The 17,243-nt window shown below is 40.7% G+C and overlaps 1 protein-coding gene across 1 annotated transcript in view; it reads right to left on the reverse strand.

Annotated features, from left to right (window-relative positions):
* The window catches only part of ptprq (protein tyrosine phosphatase receptor type Q), a 181,552-nt gene that overhangs the window by 114,510 nt on the left and 49,799 nt on the right, over window positions 1-17,243 (reverse strand). The window contains exons 15-17 of the mRNA XM_060840057.1: window positions 11,644-11,772; window positions 8,669-8,815; window positions 1,470-1,642 (exon numbers count right to left, since the gene is read on the reverse strand). Coding sequence (XP_060696040.1) covers window positions 1,470-1,642; window positions 8,669-8,815; window positions 11,644-11,772 — 449 coding nt within the window. The remainder of the gene's footprint in view (window positions 1-1,469; window positions 1,643-8,668; window positions 8,816-11,643; window positions 11,773-17,243) is intronic.

Below are 17,243 nucleotides of genomic sequence, written 5' to 3' on the forward strand. Positions count from 1 at the left end.
ATCAGGCAGAAGATCTAAAAGTTTGAAAACATATACAAATGGATTCAAGAACAGCTTCTTCCCCACTGTTAGACTTTTGAACAGACCTCTCAAATATTAATACTGATATATCTCTTGCATCTTGTCTGTGATGTCCTGTTATCTCTCACCCTCCCTGGGGTCTCTTCAGGCTATGCCATCAGCTTTTCAGCCTGTTCTTAGTGTAACATAATGGCTTACTGTTGTCTAGTGAAGCTAACAAGTTCCAGACTTGCTAATACTACCTTACGTGAGCACTACCTAACAATAAAGTTTCTTACACTGCCTAACTTTAATAATGGATCCCAACAGACAGTAACACTATATTTTGCACTCTGTTCTGCTATCCTGATGCACTTTATATAGCACACAAAGTACTTTTCACTGTATCTTGGTACCTATGACAACAGAAAATCAAACTCAACGAGGTCACCTTTTAACCTTCTTTCCCCCAAGGCAATATGCCCAATTTCTCTCATCTTTCCTATATCTCAAAACCCTCATTCCTGGTATCATTTTGGTAAATCACCTTTTTGCACTCTCTCCAAGGGTTTAACATCCTTACTTAAATAAGATGCCCAGAACTGAAAACAATTCTCCAAATTTGGACTGACCAATGATTTGTAGAAGTGTTGCACCACTTCCTTGCTTTTATACTCTATGCCTCTATTTATAAATTCAAGGGTCCTATCAGTCTTTTTAATAACTGTTTCAACTTGCCTGGCCACCTTCAGAGAAGTAGTCCATGAAACCCAAGTCCCTCTGCCCCTATACTCCCCTCAAAGTTGAATCAGTGAGCCTCTCCATGCTTTTTCTGACAAAATGCATTACTTTGCATTTCTCTGCATTGTAAATCATCTGCCAGGTGTCTGCCCATTTGGCCAACTTGTCAATGTCTCTCTGAATTTGATGCCTCTCTGAAGAGATTTACCCCTCAACACTCATCTTCAAATAATTTATATAAATCAGAAAATGCAAGGGGTTCAGAACACCATTTTCAACTCGTCTCCAGTCTCAGAAACTGCCCATCTATACCCACGCTCTTTTAGCCAACTTCTAATCTATATTGCCAATGACCATCAATCTCTAACATTTTGTAATTTTCTAACCAACCTACCATGTGGCACCATATCAAGTGGCTTCTGAAAGTCCAAATATACAACATCCAGAGCACTACACCCATCCACTGCCTGTGTTACCTCGTCAAAGAACTCATTCGAATTTGTCAGTCATGACTTGCCCTTAACTGTCTTTGAGCAATGCTATTATGTAAGAATTAATCCATAGTAGGTTTCTTACATCATAATGAAGATAAATGGAAAGATAATTAAATATCAAACCCCACATGAGGGAACACGTCTACAGTGTGAAACTTAACTAATACAAAATATAAATTAACTATATGTTATTTAAGTTTATAACATCCAGGAAAAACAAAATAAACAGCATACCTGATGGTTTTCTGTCAAGATTATATTTTGTACAGATATCTGAGACTCCTTTAGAAAGACAGTGATTTGATATTGAATAATAATTCCATTTGGTTGACGAGGCTTTCCCCATTCCAATCTTGCAGATTTAGCTTCAACCTCTGTTGCTTTAAAATCAAATACTTCTCCTGGAACTAAAATGATGAATAGTTCAAATATAAACATGTTTCTATTTTGTAGATTCAATACTTTAATAGGGTACAGACATAAATTACAGATTAGGATTTGAGCCATAATTGCCATTACAAGTAATTTTACAAATCTATTTCACATTATGAGTTTCCTGTTCTGCACTACAGTTCTCACATTGCAGTTCAAATAATCGAAAATAATTTTGATTAAGCTACAGGATATGAAGCTTTAATGGAGAGGAAGGATCAGCATCCGAATGCCTAATTCTCAACCAACATTTTAGACTTTGAAGATAAATTAAAATGTGAGTAGGCATCTATTGCAAAACAGATCAAAAGCATCACTGGCAAATCAGGAACAGGTCACTTGTCCACCCATCAAGTTGCAAATTATGTATAATACAGCAAACGTAAAAGGTGACAATAAATATGAAAACAGAATTCCATGGTTCACCAATACTACAGTAGAAAAAAACACCTTTTTTGCAATAATAAGCCATACAGCTTGAGTTTGGACTTGAATACTCAGAGTGCAATCAGTTAATTGATCTCAATAATGTTGTAATTGAGCTGAGTCCACATGAGTTAGAGAGGTAAATATTTTGCTGAAGGTGTTGGAATGTGTGTGCTCCAATATGAGATGGAGGCAAAAAAAACTGCAGATGCTGGAATCCATAGTAGACAAGCAGGAGTCTGGAAGAACACAGCAAGCTAGGCAACATCAGGAGGTGGGACAGTTTCGGGTATAACCCTTCTTTAGGAATGGAGGTGGGGGGAGGGAAAGCTGCAGATGAAGAGAGCTGGGGAAGTGTTTGGGTTGGGAGGGGAGCAGAATGGTGAGATAGTGATCGGTGAACTGTGTGATAGGTGGATATGACCTGGTTGGAGAGACAAAAAAACTGCAGATGCTGGAATCTAAAGTAGATAAGCGAGAGACAGCTACCAACCGGATTAATTCCTCCCATTGACCAACCAGGCCAGCCTCACTACCTGTGTTCACCAACTACTACCTCACTATTCCACCCTTCTTCCCACCCATACCCTCCCCGACACGTCTCTTTATTTGCAGCTTCCCCTATCCCTACCTCCATTCCTGAGGAAGGGTTATACCTGAAACATTGACTTCTCCACCTCCTATTGATGCCTGGCTTTCTGAGTTTTTCCAGCCTCCTGCTTGTCTATTTTCAGTATGGGTTGGAAACAGAATCTGCTCTGGTGTTCATAATCTTTGAATTCCCTGACCTTTACCATCCCAGATCAGTTTTTAAAAATGATCGCTGTAATGCAATAGTGAATGGCCATTAGTAAGCACGTCCCAACAACAGTCAGAAGAGAACAGTTGCAGGTGAGAAATGAAAAAGGATGGACAGCAAAGTAATTTCTATTCTTTGAGCCAAAGATTGGTCTATCACAATACCAGGTAATCTTGCTGAATGTGCACTGTAATAATGAATCTATGGATGTTCAGGCCATACTGACAAGAACGTTGTAACATTGGTGACCACATAGATTTGGGTGAATTCCTAAAGAAATACAAATGTGTCAACTGACCAGTTTCCTCATTAAACCACAGTGGTTTTGGTTAAGTTTGAGCGATCTCCTCAAGAGAGATGAGCTACAATTTCAATAGGTTAATCACTTAATTACAGCCATATTAATATGAAATTTAATTTTATCCTATGTGTCCTGAGACTTGCCAGTGAAAGAAAAGTGAGAAGTAAGTGATGCTTAACAAAACTTAAAGGGGGATCTCATCAAAACAGGGTACTATGTCAGTAAGTACTCAGTACTCACAGCTGGTTGCACTTGCTTACATGAAAGAATTTGTTCACAACATTCAAGCTGACTAATTACTTTATACACTCTGGAGTTTTACTGTTCTGATGTACATTTTGGATCTCTAATCTACCTGATACATTGTCACATACATTGTGTTCCTATGGACCTCAGCTGAGGACTAAGTTGATGACCACAACAACAGAGGCACCATGTGTAGTGAGGGCAGGCTGAACATCATGAATTGGATGAGCCATCAGTCTGCTGATAATAGATCGGTAGCTCCATAGGAAACAGGGGATCTGCAGAGACATCCAACTCACAAGAGTCCATATATGGCCCAGAGGCTGTCACACTAGTACCCTAACCACTCTGTATCCTAACCAGCTGGCAGCCTACCCCTTGCACAGCTGGCACCTTAACAACCTGGCACTCCACTTTTCACTCATCTGACATCCTACCCCTGGCACCCTACCCACTCCTTTCTGACACTCTATCCAGCTGGCACCTGTCACCTTGCAAACAATTCCTCTATCTAGCTGATATTATAACCATGGTGCATACCCCCTCCCTAGCTGACACCATATCCAACTAGTATCTACTTACCTGAAATACTACCCAGCTAACATACTACAACCTAGCACTCTTCCCTCTACTTATCTGGCATTCTAATCTGTTCACAGGTTTCAGCTGACATTCTTCTTACCTGGCACTCTACCCTCCCAGCACCGTAATCACAGTTTCCTTTATGTACTTGTGATTTGACAGCAGCTGTCAAAGTTGCTGTCAGAATCTTAAAATTTCGGAATATAGCAATTGGCTGCTTTGAAAGGGGGACTTGGTTTGGTTCCCTTTTATAGTTCTGCTCTAAAAAGAACTGTCCATATTTCTGAAGAAGTACGGTTCTATATTTCTGAAGAAGTGCTGAGCTGACCCTTATGTGTCAGATTGTGACTCTTCAGAAAATTTGCCAATTTTAAGGAGTAATTTTTGTTTGGTTTGTTACATATTCAGTTCTCTAAACTACCACTATATTCTCATCTTGCTCTTACCAGTGATTCCCATAGCCTGAGGAATCTTGAATCCAGGAGGAGAAAGTGAGGTCTGCAGATGCTGGATATCAGAGCTGAAAATGTGTTGCTGGAAAAGTGCGGTGGGTCAGGCAGCATCCAGGGAACAGGAAATTCGACGTTTCGGGCATAAGCCCTTCATCATTCCTGATGAAGGGCTTATGCCCGAAACGTCGAAAATCTTGAATCCACCCTTTATATGACCAAAAAGTGTGCTAATATCACTCTTACTGAATGATTAACAAATTGAAATTAATTACTCGCCTCTCCCTTAAGAGCTTGCCTGCACACACCTTTGTATGTTGGACTAAAATACAGATGTCGGTGGGTTGAAGCTCACAGACAACTCAAGCCTTTCCATGATTTAGCTTCCATCTGTGCCTAAATACATACACCATCCATGTTAAAAATTCCCCTCTTCATTTTCTTCAAACATTAAAGCAGGGAACTGAGGCATGTGTTCTGATGAAGAGTCACCAGACTGAAAATGTTAACTCTGCTTTCTTCCCAAAGATGCTGCTGAATTTCTCCAGCAATTTCTGTTTTTGTCTTGAACTGAGAACTAAGCCACAATAGGAATTTAAGACAGCGGATTGGGGGGTATTCTGAAAGCTCCAAATGAAGTTAGTACATTTAAATCCAAGTTTTGAAAATACTGACAAACTAAAGATCGAGTCGGATGGCACCCATCAACTGATTTAACATCCAAAGAAACAAAACATTTGAATACACTTCCTGTAAGAAGTAATCAGAAAACAGCATTTAGTTTTGTTCTCTTAATTAGGACTGAGATACTCTTGTGGATAGGGTAGCAACTCTGTCAATGACTGCCATCTAATGGTAGCAGATCAATAATGTTTACATTTTTACTTTAATAGATTTTTAAAAATCCTGTGACAAAGTTTGAACATTATTTTTGAAATGTCCATTATGCATTTGATGCAGATTAATAACAAAAGAGGTGGAAAGCAGCACCATAAAAAAATTGCAGTTGGGTTCACACTTGACTGTCAATTAACATTTTAAACAAAATCATTTTGTGGCTTTAGACCTGGATCCTTTAGCAAAATTGGAAGCCATTTCTGATTAACAAATCTTTGGAACAAAGCAAGAGGAAGCACAGTAAAGTAAACAGAAAGTTCCATGCAATGTTTTGTACCTTAGGGAACAGGAGTTTATTTTTCTGCTAGACAATTTGCATTCATAGCTTAATAATGATTTTAACACCTTCAGACCTTACACGTAACCCCCAAATTCTCTCTTCTTCTGAGGATGAGTGGGAAAACATGGCAGAAAGGAGATTACGTTGGGACTAAGTCCCCAATTGGAACACAGTTGGGAGGATGGTCTATATATATTGCCAGTCTTAGTGTCCATTTTGTTTCTATCAGGTTCCTGGCCCTCTGGAACTTTGCCACACATTGGCAATTTCTCATGCCTCCCTTTCCACCAGGCTCTTCCTCGACTCCTTCAGCCATTCACACACTCTCTGTGCCTCATATGAAGACAAGATGTACATACAATAGTCAAGACTGGAAAACATTCCTGTCATCACTGAAGGCAGATCAAAAGCTAAAACCTTCAAGGTGAAGCATGTAATGATAGCAAATGTGAGCAGCAAAACACACTTGACCTTATTCAAGGATATTTCACTGATGTTGTTCTGACGATGGAATAGTTTGGAGAACAGACTGATACAACAGAACACTCAATGCCGGTGACAGAGCTTGTGCTTTGTGAACAGTAATCTTTCAACAACAAAACTGAGAGCATATAGAAGTCTCCTTCCACAATCAACTAACCACAAAGGCTGACTGCAGATGTCTTCATTATAAATCAACAGGTTTATTTGGAAGTACAAGCTTTCAGAGCATTGGTGAAGGTATCTGACGAAGGAGCAGTGCTTCAAAAGGTTGTACTTCCAAATAAACCTGATTTGGAGATGCCGGTGTTGGACTGGGGTGGACAAAGTTAAAAATCACTCAACACCAGGTTATAGTCCAACAGGTTTAATTGGAAGCACACTAGCTTTCGGAGCGACGCTCACTATAACTTAGTGTTGTGTGAATTTTAATTTTGTCCACCCCAGTCCAACACTGGCACTTCCACATCATTTCATTATAAATCAATGAAGAGGAATTGCATATGACCTCATAGAAATCAAATCAATGCCCACAAAAAGAATAAATTTCCTGGTTTAAGCATCCAGCATACTGTAAAAAAGAGAGTAGCTGTTTCAATGAGGAATATACTGCCTGATCCAGAAGTTCAGGATTTAAAAGGGGCGAAAGTCCTACAGGGTGAACATTCATGATGTTAAGGGTTAGCTGAATGATGTTAACAGATAATTTTGTGAGTAGCGGAGAAAGGTTCCTCTGCAAATAAAATTCAGATGAGAGGTCCTTCAGATAAGGTAAAAGACCAACAGCAATGTAATTTCCTCTGCAAAGGATATCTGAGAGATAATAGATCCTTCAGCAGTGAAATAATCCACAGATCAGACCTAGATCAACAGCCCTCAAGTGAAAGATCTAGCATTCTGCCAAATCCATAGGAAGTTCAGTCTGTGAAAAGTGAAACATCCAGACCATCTACATTTGTGAAATCAGAGACTTGGGAGGAGATCCAGTAATAGTAAATATAGTAGACTTGTATACATGATCTATAATTGGTTCATTAAGGTGAAAATAAAGCTTGAGGGGAGATGTTGTACAAGGTATTACATTGTTCGCATTATATTGGTCTCACCCATTCTACTGATAGCCTACAAAGTCTGTGGGTGGAACTGAATTCTACTAGCTTTTATCTTCTACCTTTCGAAGGGAGTAAATTCATCTGCATCAGTTCCCTAAGGTTTTAATAATATGCCTCATGAAATGTATTTCCACTTACTGCTATAATGTCTTCGCCTTTACTCAAAAGTGTCTCTTCTGTAGACACTCTATAGTAGTGTATCCTCTACCACTAATATTATCAAAACAAAGAAAAGACAAAGGACGATTTGTGAAAGCAAACTACCTTAAATAATCCTTACTCATTACCACAAAACGGTAGGAGCGACAATTACTAAAGGGTATCAGAAGTGATCATCCAGGAAAATACTACACTGAGAATTTTCAGCACTACTTAAATGAAAATCACCTTTTACTGTCCACTTGCTGCTAGACTGGAAGACTTTCTGACATACTTTGTCAGACTTTACCAGCCATCAACATTAATTCTGGGAACTGTGAGGGCTTCATCTAAAATTAGTAGATGCTGTGCTACTCACTTATTGGACAGCTTCCTAGGAGTCACCAAGAGCAAGGAAACATTTGGTCACCAACTTGGTGCTGGACATTTGCCTTAGTGTTCAGTTGTATAAGGAAGGAAAGATGAGGCCATCCATTAATGCAGGAGAGAAGGGTGAAAGGGCCAGGAGAACGAGTTAGATATCATTCCAGTTGGGTTGTTGAACACCTTTTCGCCCTTCTCCATCAAGATGTCTGGTGTAGTGCCTGAGATTACATTCTTAGATAGTCCCTGAGTCGTGCTGAAACAGCACGCGGTGTGTCAACCAGCACATGTCACATCTTTGGACAGTGAATGCGACAGTAGATCAACAATCTGCTTTATGAAAATAATGTTTAATTAGGATTTGAGTTTTAAACTTGCAGGTGTCTGATTTAACACTCCACGGGCAACTTCAAGTTATCAGTTTCAACTGGGACCAAAATTGTGTGTTAAAATCACACTCACAAGAAGATGTGTCTGATTCACACAACAGCCATTACTTTTATTTTATTACTAAAATAACCTCCAGTCAGTCTTACTTGGTACAAAATTATAAATAGCATGTCTTTCTTTTCTTCTGTTTCCTTGCTTTTTCTGACTTTAGCTACAATTCAACAGTTTGTGTGTCATTCAAGGAGCATTTTGGGATGTACTTTATTGTGGCAGTTAATAAAATTCAGCAGCAGCAAACAGAAAGACCTCATTAACCACACACTGTCCTTCTGTCTCAGTGTTTAACGTGATCTCTCTTACATAGAACCATTATTATAGCAGCCAGCTAAGCTTCCATTTCATTGACTCACCAGAAATGCAAAATAAAATGAAAATAATCAAAAACCTACCAGTTACAAGATGCATGCTACTATTTCAATGATGTGCAACAATCTTCCACTACATCCTTTCAAGTTACCTTCTGATGACGTAGTGATTTCAACACTGGCTTTTGGTCCAAGTCCAACCATTGTCTCAGCAGTTACAAACACTTCATATTTTGTAAATGGCAGCAGGTTCATAAAAAAGAACATCAGTCCTCTGGTGCTGTTCTGCAATATCTTCCCTAAATTTGAAAACATATAAATACATTTACCCTCAATAACTAACCACTTTTAAAATAAATATGATCAATGCTAAAATTATCACTTTTTTCACAGCATGTGTGCTTGCGAATGAATTTGCTAAGTACCTCAGAATGTGAACTGGGAGACAGGGAAATGCAAATATTGTGTAGAGGTGGTGGCAAACCAGCTACCTTCTTGCCACTGCTGGCATTTTACTAGACTTTGCAAGGTTAGCAGACAGGGCCTCTCCCTAAGGCTAAGTGAAGCCATTTTGTAGCCAAAGAATAGGAAAACAGGATATTACTTAAAGAGGGAGAGAATGCAGAATGCTCTGGCACAGATGGATCTGGGTGTTGCTTTCAATAGTTAGCAGTCAGTCATAATAAATAATTACAAAAGGTAATGTGATGTTGGCCTTTACTTCAAAAGGGAAGAAGTGTAAAATAGGGAAATCCTGCCAAAAATCCCCAAGGTATTGGTTCGAGTGCACTTAGTGCACAACGTACAATGTTCATACTTAAGGAGGGATATGTTTACACTGGATTCAACTCAGAGACAAAAGTGAGGACTGCAGATGCTGGAGATCAAAGTCTAGATTAGGGTGGTGCTGGAAAAGCACAGCAGGGTCAGGCAACATCCCAGGAGCAGGAAAATCAGCATTTCGGGCAAGAACCCTTCATCAGGAATGAAGGGCTTAAGGGCTTCAATTGCCCAAGAGGGTCATGCTCTGTTTTTTCCTGCTTTTCCAGCACCACTCTAATCTAGACTCAACTCAGAGACGGTCCACTGGTCTGATTTCCAAATGAAAGGGTTGTTTTATGAGGAAAGGTTGAGCAAGTTAGCATTGGAGTTTGGAAGAGAGAGATATTATTGAATCTCACAAAATTCTGACAGGGCTTAACACAGTAAATGCCGAGACAGTAAATGCTGTCATGGGAGAATCCAGAACTAGTCAGCAGTTTCAAAATAAAGGAGTGTCCTATTTAAGATGGAGGTGAGGAAGAATACAATCTCTTAAAGGCTGGTTAGTCTTTAGAATTCTCCTCTCCAAACAGCAATAAAAGATGAGACATTGAATGTATCCAAGAAAGAGTTAGACAAAGACTGATAAAATTACAATAACTACTTAAGGGCTTCAATTGCCCAAGAGGGTAATGCTCTGTTTTTTGATTCAGTCATAGGACATGGGTAGGCCAGCATTTATTGCCCTTCCTTACTTGCCATTGAGAGGCTGATGGTGAGCTGCATTCTTGGACTATTGCAGTCTTTGGGTATAGGGACACCCAAAGCACTATTAAGGAAGGGAGTTCCACAACTTTGATTCCATGATAATGATGGAACAATGCTATGGTTCAACATCAGGATGGGATATAGCTTACAATGGAATTTATAAGCATTGATGTTCTCCTGTATCTATTCCTGATTATTCCTGATGAAGGGCTTATGCTCGAAACGTCGAATTCTCTATTCCTGAGATGCTGCCTGGCCTGCTGTGCTTTGACCAGCAACACATTTGCAGCTGTGATCTCCAGCATCTGCAGACCTCATTTTTTACTCCTGTATCTATTGCCCTTGCCTCTCCAAGTGATAGATGTTGCAGGTTTGGAAGTTACACTTTAAGAATCGTGCGTGGGTTATTACTGCACATCTTGTTGATAGTACACACTGCTCTACAATGTCTCAATGATGCAGGGAGTATATTTTGAAGGTCGTGTATGGGGTGCCAATTAAGAGGGCTACTTTGTTCCAGATGGTGTCAAACTTTTTTATTATATTGTTAGGTTTGCAACCATTCAGGTAAGAGGAGAGTATTCCATGACACTCTTGATATGTGCCTTGTTGATTTTGGACAGACATTGCAGAGACAGGAGGTGTATTATTTGTTAATTCCTAGCCTCTGACCAGTACTTGTAGTCACAGTATTTGTCTGGCTGGTCTAGTTCAGCTTCTGATCAACGTTAATCCTAAGGATGTTGATATTGTTGGCGGGGGGGGGGGGTGGTGGAGTTGAACAATAGTAATTTTAAATATCAAGCGAACATAGACTGGGTTTCTTTTGCTAGTAGAAAGTGAGGATTGCAGATGCTGGAGATCAGCATCAAGAGTGTGGTGCTGGAAAAGCACAGCAGGTCAGGCAGCATCTGAGGGTCAGGAAAATCAATGTTTTGGCCATAGGTCCTTCCTCAGGGTTGGGCTTCTTTTGCTGGAAATGATCATTACTTGGCACTTGTGTGTTGTGAATGTTACTTGCCACTTCTCAGTCCAAGTCTGGAGTTTGTGCATGACACTGGTAAAATACCACTGGGGTGTGTCTACCATCCCACCCAATTTTATGTCCTTCCTCCCACTGCCAAAAAGCTCCCTCCTGGGACAGAGGGAGAGAATAAAATTTCCACCATGGGAAAATTGAGATAAAGGGAAAATTGGAAAGGAGCATATGCAGAGCTGAAAAGGTGTTGCTGGAAAAGCACAGCAGGTCAGACAGCATCCAAGGGAGGAAGAGAGCTTCTTCAAGAAAGGCATCCTTGCAAGAGGATTCGCAGGAGGTTAAAATCTTCTCCAGCATCTGCAGTCCTCAAAACTTGGATGCTGCCTGACCTGCTGCGCTTTTCCAGCACCACATTTTCAGCTCTGATCTCCAGCATCTGCAGTCCTCACTTTCTCCAGGGAGCATATGCAGCCAAGCTGAAATTAACCAGAATATTTAAGCAACATAAATGAGGTCTTCCTTTCCTCAGATCAGGAAATTAGGTTTCCCAGGTAACTTAGCAGTACAAAGTGTATAATAATGGAATTTCCCATTTACATTGAAGTTCACATCACTTACCAAATAGGCCATTGAGCTCAACTCTGTAAGAGAATCTTCCTGTAACTGTTGCTGGTGGATCCCAATTAATTCGGAATGACCTTGATGTAATCTTACTTACAATTAGGTTTTGAGGCGGTTCTTCTGGAACTGCAAACAGTTATTTCACACCTTTATCTCAGCAACCAGTGACAATCCAATAGACATACACCCTAATCATTTCTTATGTGTTTGTTAATTTACTAATACATAAAACAACACAGCAATTTAAACAGTAATATATTGGGGCTGGGTGAAAGGACAATATCTTTAATACAAAAATGCAAAGATGTTCCTCCTTACAAACAGCATTATACACTGCATTCCCAAAGTTCCTCCAACTGGACAGTACAGAAATAACAACACCATCTGGAGGGTCAGGAACCTCATAAACATCAACAATCTGTCTCACTTAGACTTTAAATTCCAGTGGTGAGCTGGAGTGGGAGGAAAAGACGTTGAGGTTACATTTTCCACATACTCACCCACATTTAGGGGAATTCCCAAAATTCCATCTCTCAGTCTCTTGGGTTTTGGCAGAAATCAAGGTAATCAAGAATTTTCTCTATTGTGTTCACATCAGAAATGAAAGTGACTTCATTCCTGGACTACCTGCACTGTCAGGATAACACAATGTGACCTATTGACAAGTGGCCACCCACCTACCATTATGTGATAGTCAACCAATAAATCTATAAACAGCTAAAGCCTGTAAAATATTACCTTCAATTTCTAATTTTATCCTTCAGAAGGCATTGCAGCAATCTGAGTTTAAAGAATGGTCATGTTAGTAACAGATGGTACAAATAAAGTTAGAAATGCTCACATATCCTGGAAGAAATAAAGTTCCCACAACCCAATGCCTAATGGAGGACAAAACAACAGATTTACTGAATCTACCTCTCGCCCCACACAGCCATGACCATAGGTTGTCCTCCAACAATAACTTATTGTTATGAAGCGTCTTTCATCCAATAAAACAACTCACGAAACATTGCAGGGGAATTATGAAGCAAAATATGACATCTGGCCACACTAGAGATATTATTTCAAATGAAGAAATGCTCAGTTAAAGAGATAAGTTTAACATCTGTCTTAAAAGAGACAATAGAGGCATAGGAATTTTATACCTTACAGCCTAGGTAACCAAACGCTTGCACAGTGATGATTGAGAGATTAAAATTGGAGATGCGCATGAGGTCGGAGTTAGCAAAGTGCAAGTATATAGGAGGGTTGTGGAACTGGAGAAAATTAGAGATGGGGACAGATGAGAATGTGGAGGAAATTGAAAACAAGGATGAGAATTTTCAATTGAAGACTTTGCTGAACTGGGAACAAGTTGAACAGTGGAGTGAAAGATAAATATGCAAAAACCTCAGAGTTATGGCCGAGTTCAAGTATATAAAAGGTAGAATACGTGAGATCAACCAGAGTGTTTAGGATAGAAAAGTCTGAAGATGACAAAGGATTGAAGTTGAAGAATGTTACAGAGATAGAAATAGACAGTTTTAGTGATGCCACAATATATATTACACCATGGCTGAAAACAGTCTATTTTTGCCTCAGACATCTGCCAGACAGTGGGATGGAGCAAGTAGATAGGAAATGGAAATGAAACGGAGACTGAAAATAGCTTCAGTCTTCCCAATATATTTGCTCAACCAGCAATACCAGATAAGCAGTCTGACAATAAAGTAATAGTGTGACAGTGAGTTCAGCAGTGATGATTTTGACGAGGCAGGGCAACACTTGAATCTCAGTTAACCTGGGGACGCAGAGAGGCTAAGATAGGCAATCAGCAGTTCAGTGGCTAAGGATGGGAGAAGGATTGAGAGAATAGGAGGTGAGCCTATTGGGCAAGATGAGCTCAAAGAGGGACTGAGTGGAGAGAAAGGACAGAAACTAGATATGATGCAAGTTCAGTATTAGGGAGGGTGGGCAGAACATTAATGAAGCCTGACCAGGTGAGCTAGTGAAAGTGAGAAAGATAGCAAAGGCATCTGAGCATGATGTTCATGATCTTGATTTTGATTTTGACAAAGAAGTGCATGATTTCTTTGCACTTAATGTTGAACTGAGTGTGGAGGTGATAGAGGAAAGGGGTTAAGAAGACAATTTGCAGGGAAAAAAAAATTGAGATTATCTTTGCATTTCAGAATGATCCTGGAGTAAAGCGCAGCGCTGGTATCTGTAACACCTGAGCATGCTTTCTGTGATGCAGCCAAGTCTAACTCTGGGTAGCTATACCACTCTTATTTTTCATAGTTGCATCCTTTGGACCTAAAAGAGTGGAGATAGTAACTATATCAGTGGAATTGCCAGGGTGAGAAAGACTAGATGAACAAAGGTGGAAGTGAGCATGTGGTTGCTGCAGAAATATTGTGGTATAGGCGGAGGACCACAGATTGGGCCAGTTTGGATTTTGAAAGCACAGTTATAGAGCCATAGAGTCATACAGCACAGAAGCAGACCCTTCAGTTCAACCAGTCCACGCTGATCATAATCCCAAATTAAACTAGTCTTACCTGCCTGCTCCTGGCCCATTTCCCTCCAAACCTTTCCCATTCAGATGCTTATCCAAATGTCTTTTAAATGTTGTAACTGTACCCACATCCACCACTTCCTCTTGAGGTTCAATCCACATGAGAACAATCCTCTGTGTAAAAAAGTTTCACTTCACGTCTTTTTTAAATCTCTCTCCAGTCACCTTAAAAATGCTCCCTCTAGCCTTGAAATCCCCCATCCTCGGGAAAAGATAATTACCATTAACTCTATCTATACCCCACTTATTTTATCAACTTCTATGAGGTTGCCTCTCCAGTGAAAAAAGTCCCAGCTTATCCAGCCTTTCTTTGTAACTCAAACCTTCCATAACAGGCAACAACCTGTTAAACCTCTTCTAAACCCACTTATTCCTTATAACTAGGTGACCAGAACTGGACATAGCATTACAGAAGAGGCCTCATCAATGTCCTGTGCAATCTCAATATGACTTCTCAACTCCTATACTCAAAGGAATGAGCAATGAAGGCAAGCTTGCCAAATGCCTTTTTAACCAGCCTGTCTATATGTGACACAGACTTGGGGATTATTCTTATCAGGGGCAAACACCATAGGGAGGTAGGCTGTGGCAGGACGTTGTGGCCAGCAAGTGATCAGTGATGGCATAAAGTCAGAATCAGTTCCACGAACTCATAAATCTTAATTCCTCCTGCCAAGTAAAATGGTGAAGAAGTAACAAAGAAGATTGATGAGGGCAGAGCAGTAGATGTTATCTATATGGACTTCAATAAGGCGTTCGACAAGGTTCTCCATGGGAGACTGATTAGCAAGGTTAGATCTCATGGAATACAGGGAGAACTAGCCATTTGGATACAGAACTGGCTCACAGGTAGAAGACAGAGGATGGTGGTGGAAGGTTGTTTTTCAGACTGGAGGCCTGTGAGCAGTGGAGTGCCACAAGGATTGGTGCTGGGTCCTCTACTTTTTTCATTTACATAAATGATTTGGATGCGAGCATAAGAGGTACAGTTAGTAAGTTTGCAGATGACACCAAAATTGGTGGTGTAGTGGACAGCGAAGAGGATTACAACAGGATCTTGACTAGATGGGCCAATGGGCTGAGAAGTGGCAGATGGAATTTAATTCAGATAAATGAGAGGTGCTGCATTTTGGGAAAGCAAATCTTAGTAGAACTTATACACTTAATGGTAAGGTCCTAGGGCGTGTTGCTGAACAAAGAGACCTTGGAGTGCACGTTCATAGCTCCTTAAAAGTGGAGTCGCAGGTAGATAGAATAGTGAAGAAGATGTTTGGTATGCTTTCCTTTATGGGTCAGAGTATTGAGTACAGGAATTGGGAGCTCATGTTGTGGCTGTACAGGACATTGGTTAGGCCACTGTTGGAATATTGCATTCAATTCTGGTCTCCTTCCTATCGGAAAGATGTTGTGAAAATTGAAAGGGTTCAGAAAAGACATACAAGGATCTAAGTTACAGGGAGACACTGAACAGGCTGGGGTTGATTTCCCTGGAGTGTAGGAGGCTGAGGGGTGACCCTATAGAGGTTTACAAAACTATGAAGGACATGGATAGGATAAGCAGACAAAGTCTTTTCCCTGGGGTCAGGGAGTCTAGAATTAGAGGGCAGAGGTTTAGGGTGAGAGGGGAAAGATATAAAAGAGACCAAAGGGGCAACCTTTTCATGCAGAGGGTGGTACGCGTATGGAATGAGCAGCCAGAGGATGTGGTGGAGGCTGGTACAATTGCAAGATTTAAGAGGCATTTAGATGGGTATATGAATAGGAAGGTTTGGAGGGATATGGACGCTGGTAGGTGGGATTAAATTGGGTTGGGATATCTGGTCGGCATGGATTGGTTGGACTGAAGGGTCTGTTTCCAGGCTGTACATCTCTATGACTCTATGACTCTATGGTGGAAAACCAGTGTATATGTTGTGGTTCTGTTCGCCAACTGGGAATTTGTGTTGCAGACGTTTCGTCCCCTGTCTAGGTGACATCCTCAGTGCTTGGGAGCCACCTGTGAAGTGCTTCTGTGATGTTTCCTCCGGCATTTGTAGTGGTTTGAATCTGCCGCTTCAGGTTGTCAGTTCCAGCTGTCCGCTGCAGTGGCCGGTATATTGGGTCCAGGTCGATGTGCTTATTGATTTGAATCTGTGGATGAGTGCCATGCCTCTAGGAATTCCCTGGCTGTTCTCTGTTTGGCTTGTCCTATAATAGTAGTGTTGTCCTAGTCGAACTTATGTTGCTTGTCATTTGAGTGTGTGGCTACTAAGGATAGCTGGTCATGTCATTCTGTGGCTAGTTGGTGTTCATGGATGCGGATCGTTAGCTGTCTTCCTGTTTGTCCAATGTAGTGTTTTGTGCAGTCCTTGCATGGGATTTTGTACACTACATTGGTTTTGCTCATGCTGGATATCGGGTCCTTCGTGAGTTGTTGTTTGAGAGTGGCTGTTGGTTTGTGTGCTGTTATGAATCCTAGTGGTCGCAGTAGTCTGGCTGTCATTTCAAGATACCGTTCATTGCAGCGGACAGCTGGAACTGACAACCAGAAGCGGCAGATACAAATCACTATAAATGTCAGAGGAAACATCACAGAAGCGCTTCACAGGAGGCTCCCAAGCACTGAAGATGTCACCTAGACAGAGGACAAAATATCTGCAACACAAATTCCCAGCTCGGCGAATAGAACCACAACAACGAGCACCCAAGCTACAAATCTTCTCCCAAACTTTGAACATGAGTGGAAATCCACATTACCCAATTACTGATTTTCTCTCAATTAAAGTATAGAATTTTTTTAAAAATCCCAATCTCAAATTCTATTCCCCCCAGTTAGCAGGCATATTGTGTGCTATCAGTCAACCCAGTTATATGGAATTAACCCCTAAACTGCACATGGAACCATCTCCATGGACAAGCAAACACTCCCTTCCACACTGATCAGTACACTCCCCATTCCACATACCAACCATCACTTAAATAATTGGACCACAGCCCTCAGAGAAACAGCTATCACCTGCCTCTCACCCCTGTGCCCTGAGTATTATTTTGCCTTTTTCTG

The sequence above is a fragment of the Hemiscyllium ocellatum genome, chromosome 19 (genome assembly GCF_020745735.1).
Source record: "Hemiscyllium ocellatum isolate sHemOce1 chromosome 19, sHemOce1.pat.X.cur, whole genome shotgun sequence".
Taxonomy (NCBI): domain Eukaryota; kingdom Metazoa; phylum Chordata; class Chondrichthyes; order Orectolobiformes; family Hemiscylliidae; genus Hemiscyllium; species Hemiscyllium ocellatum.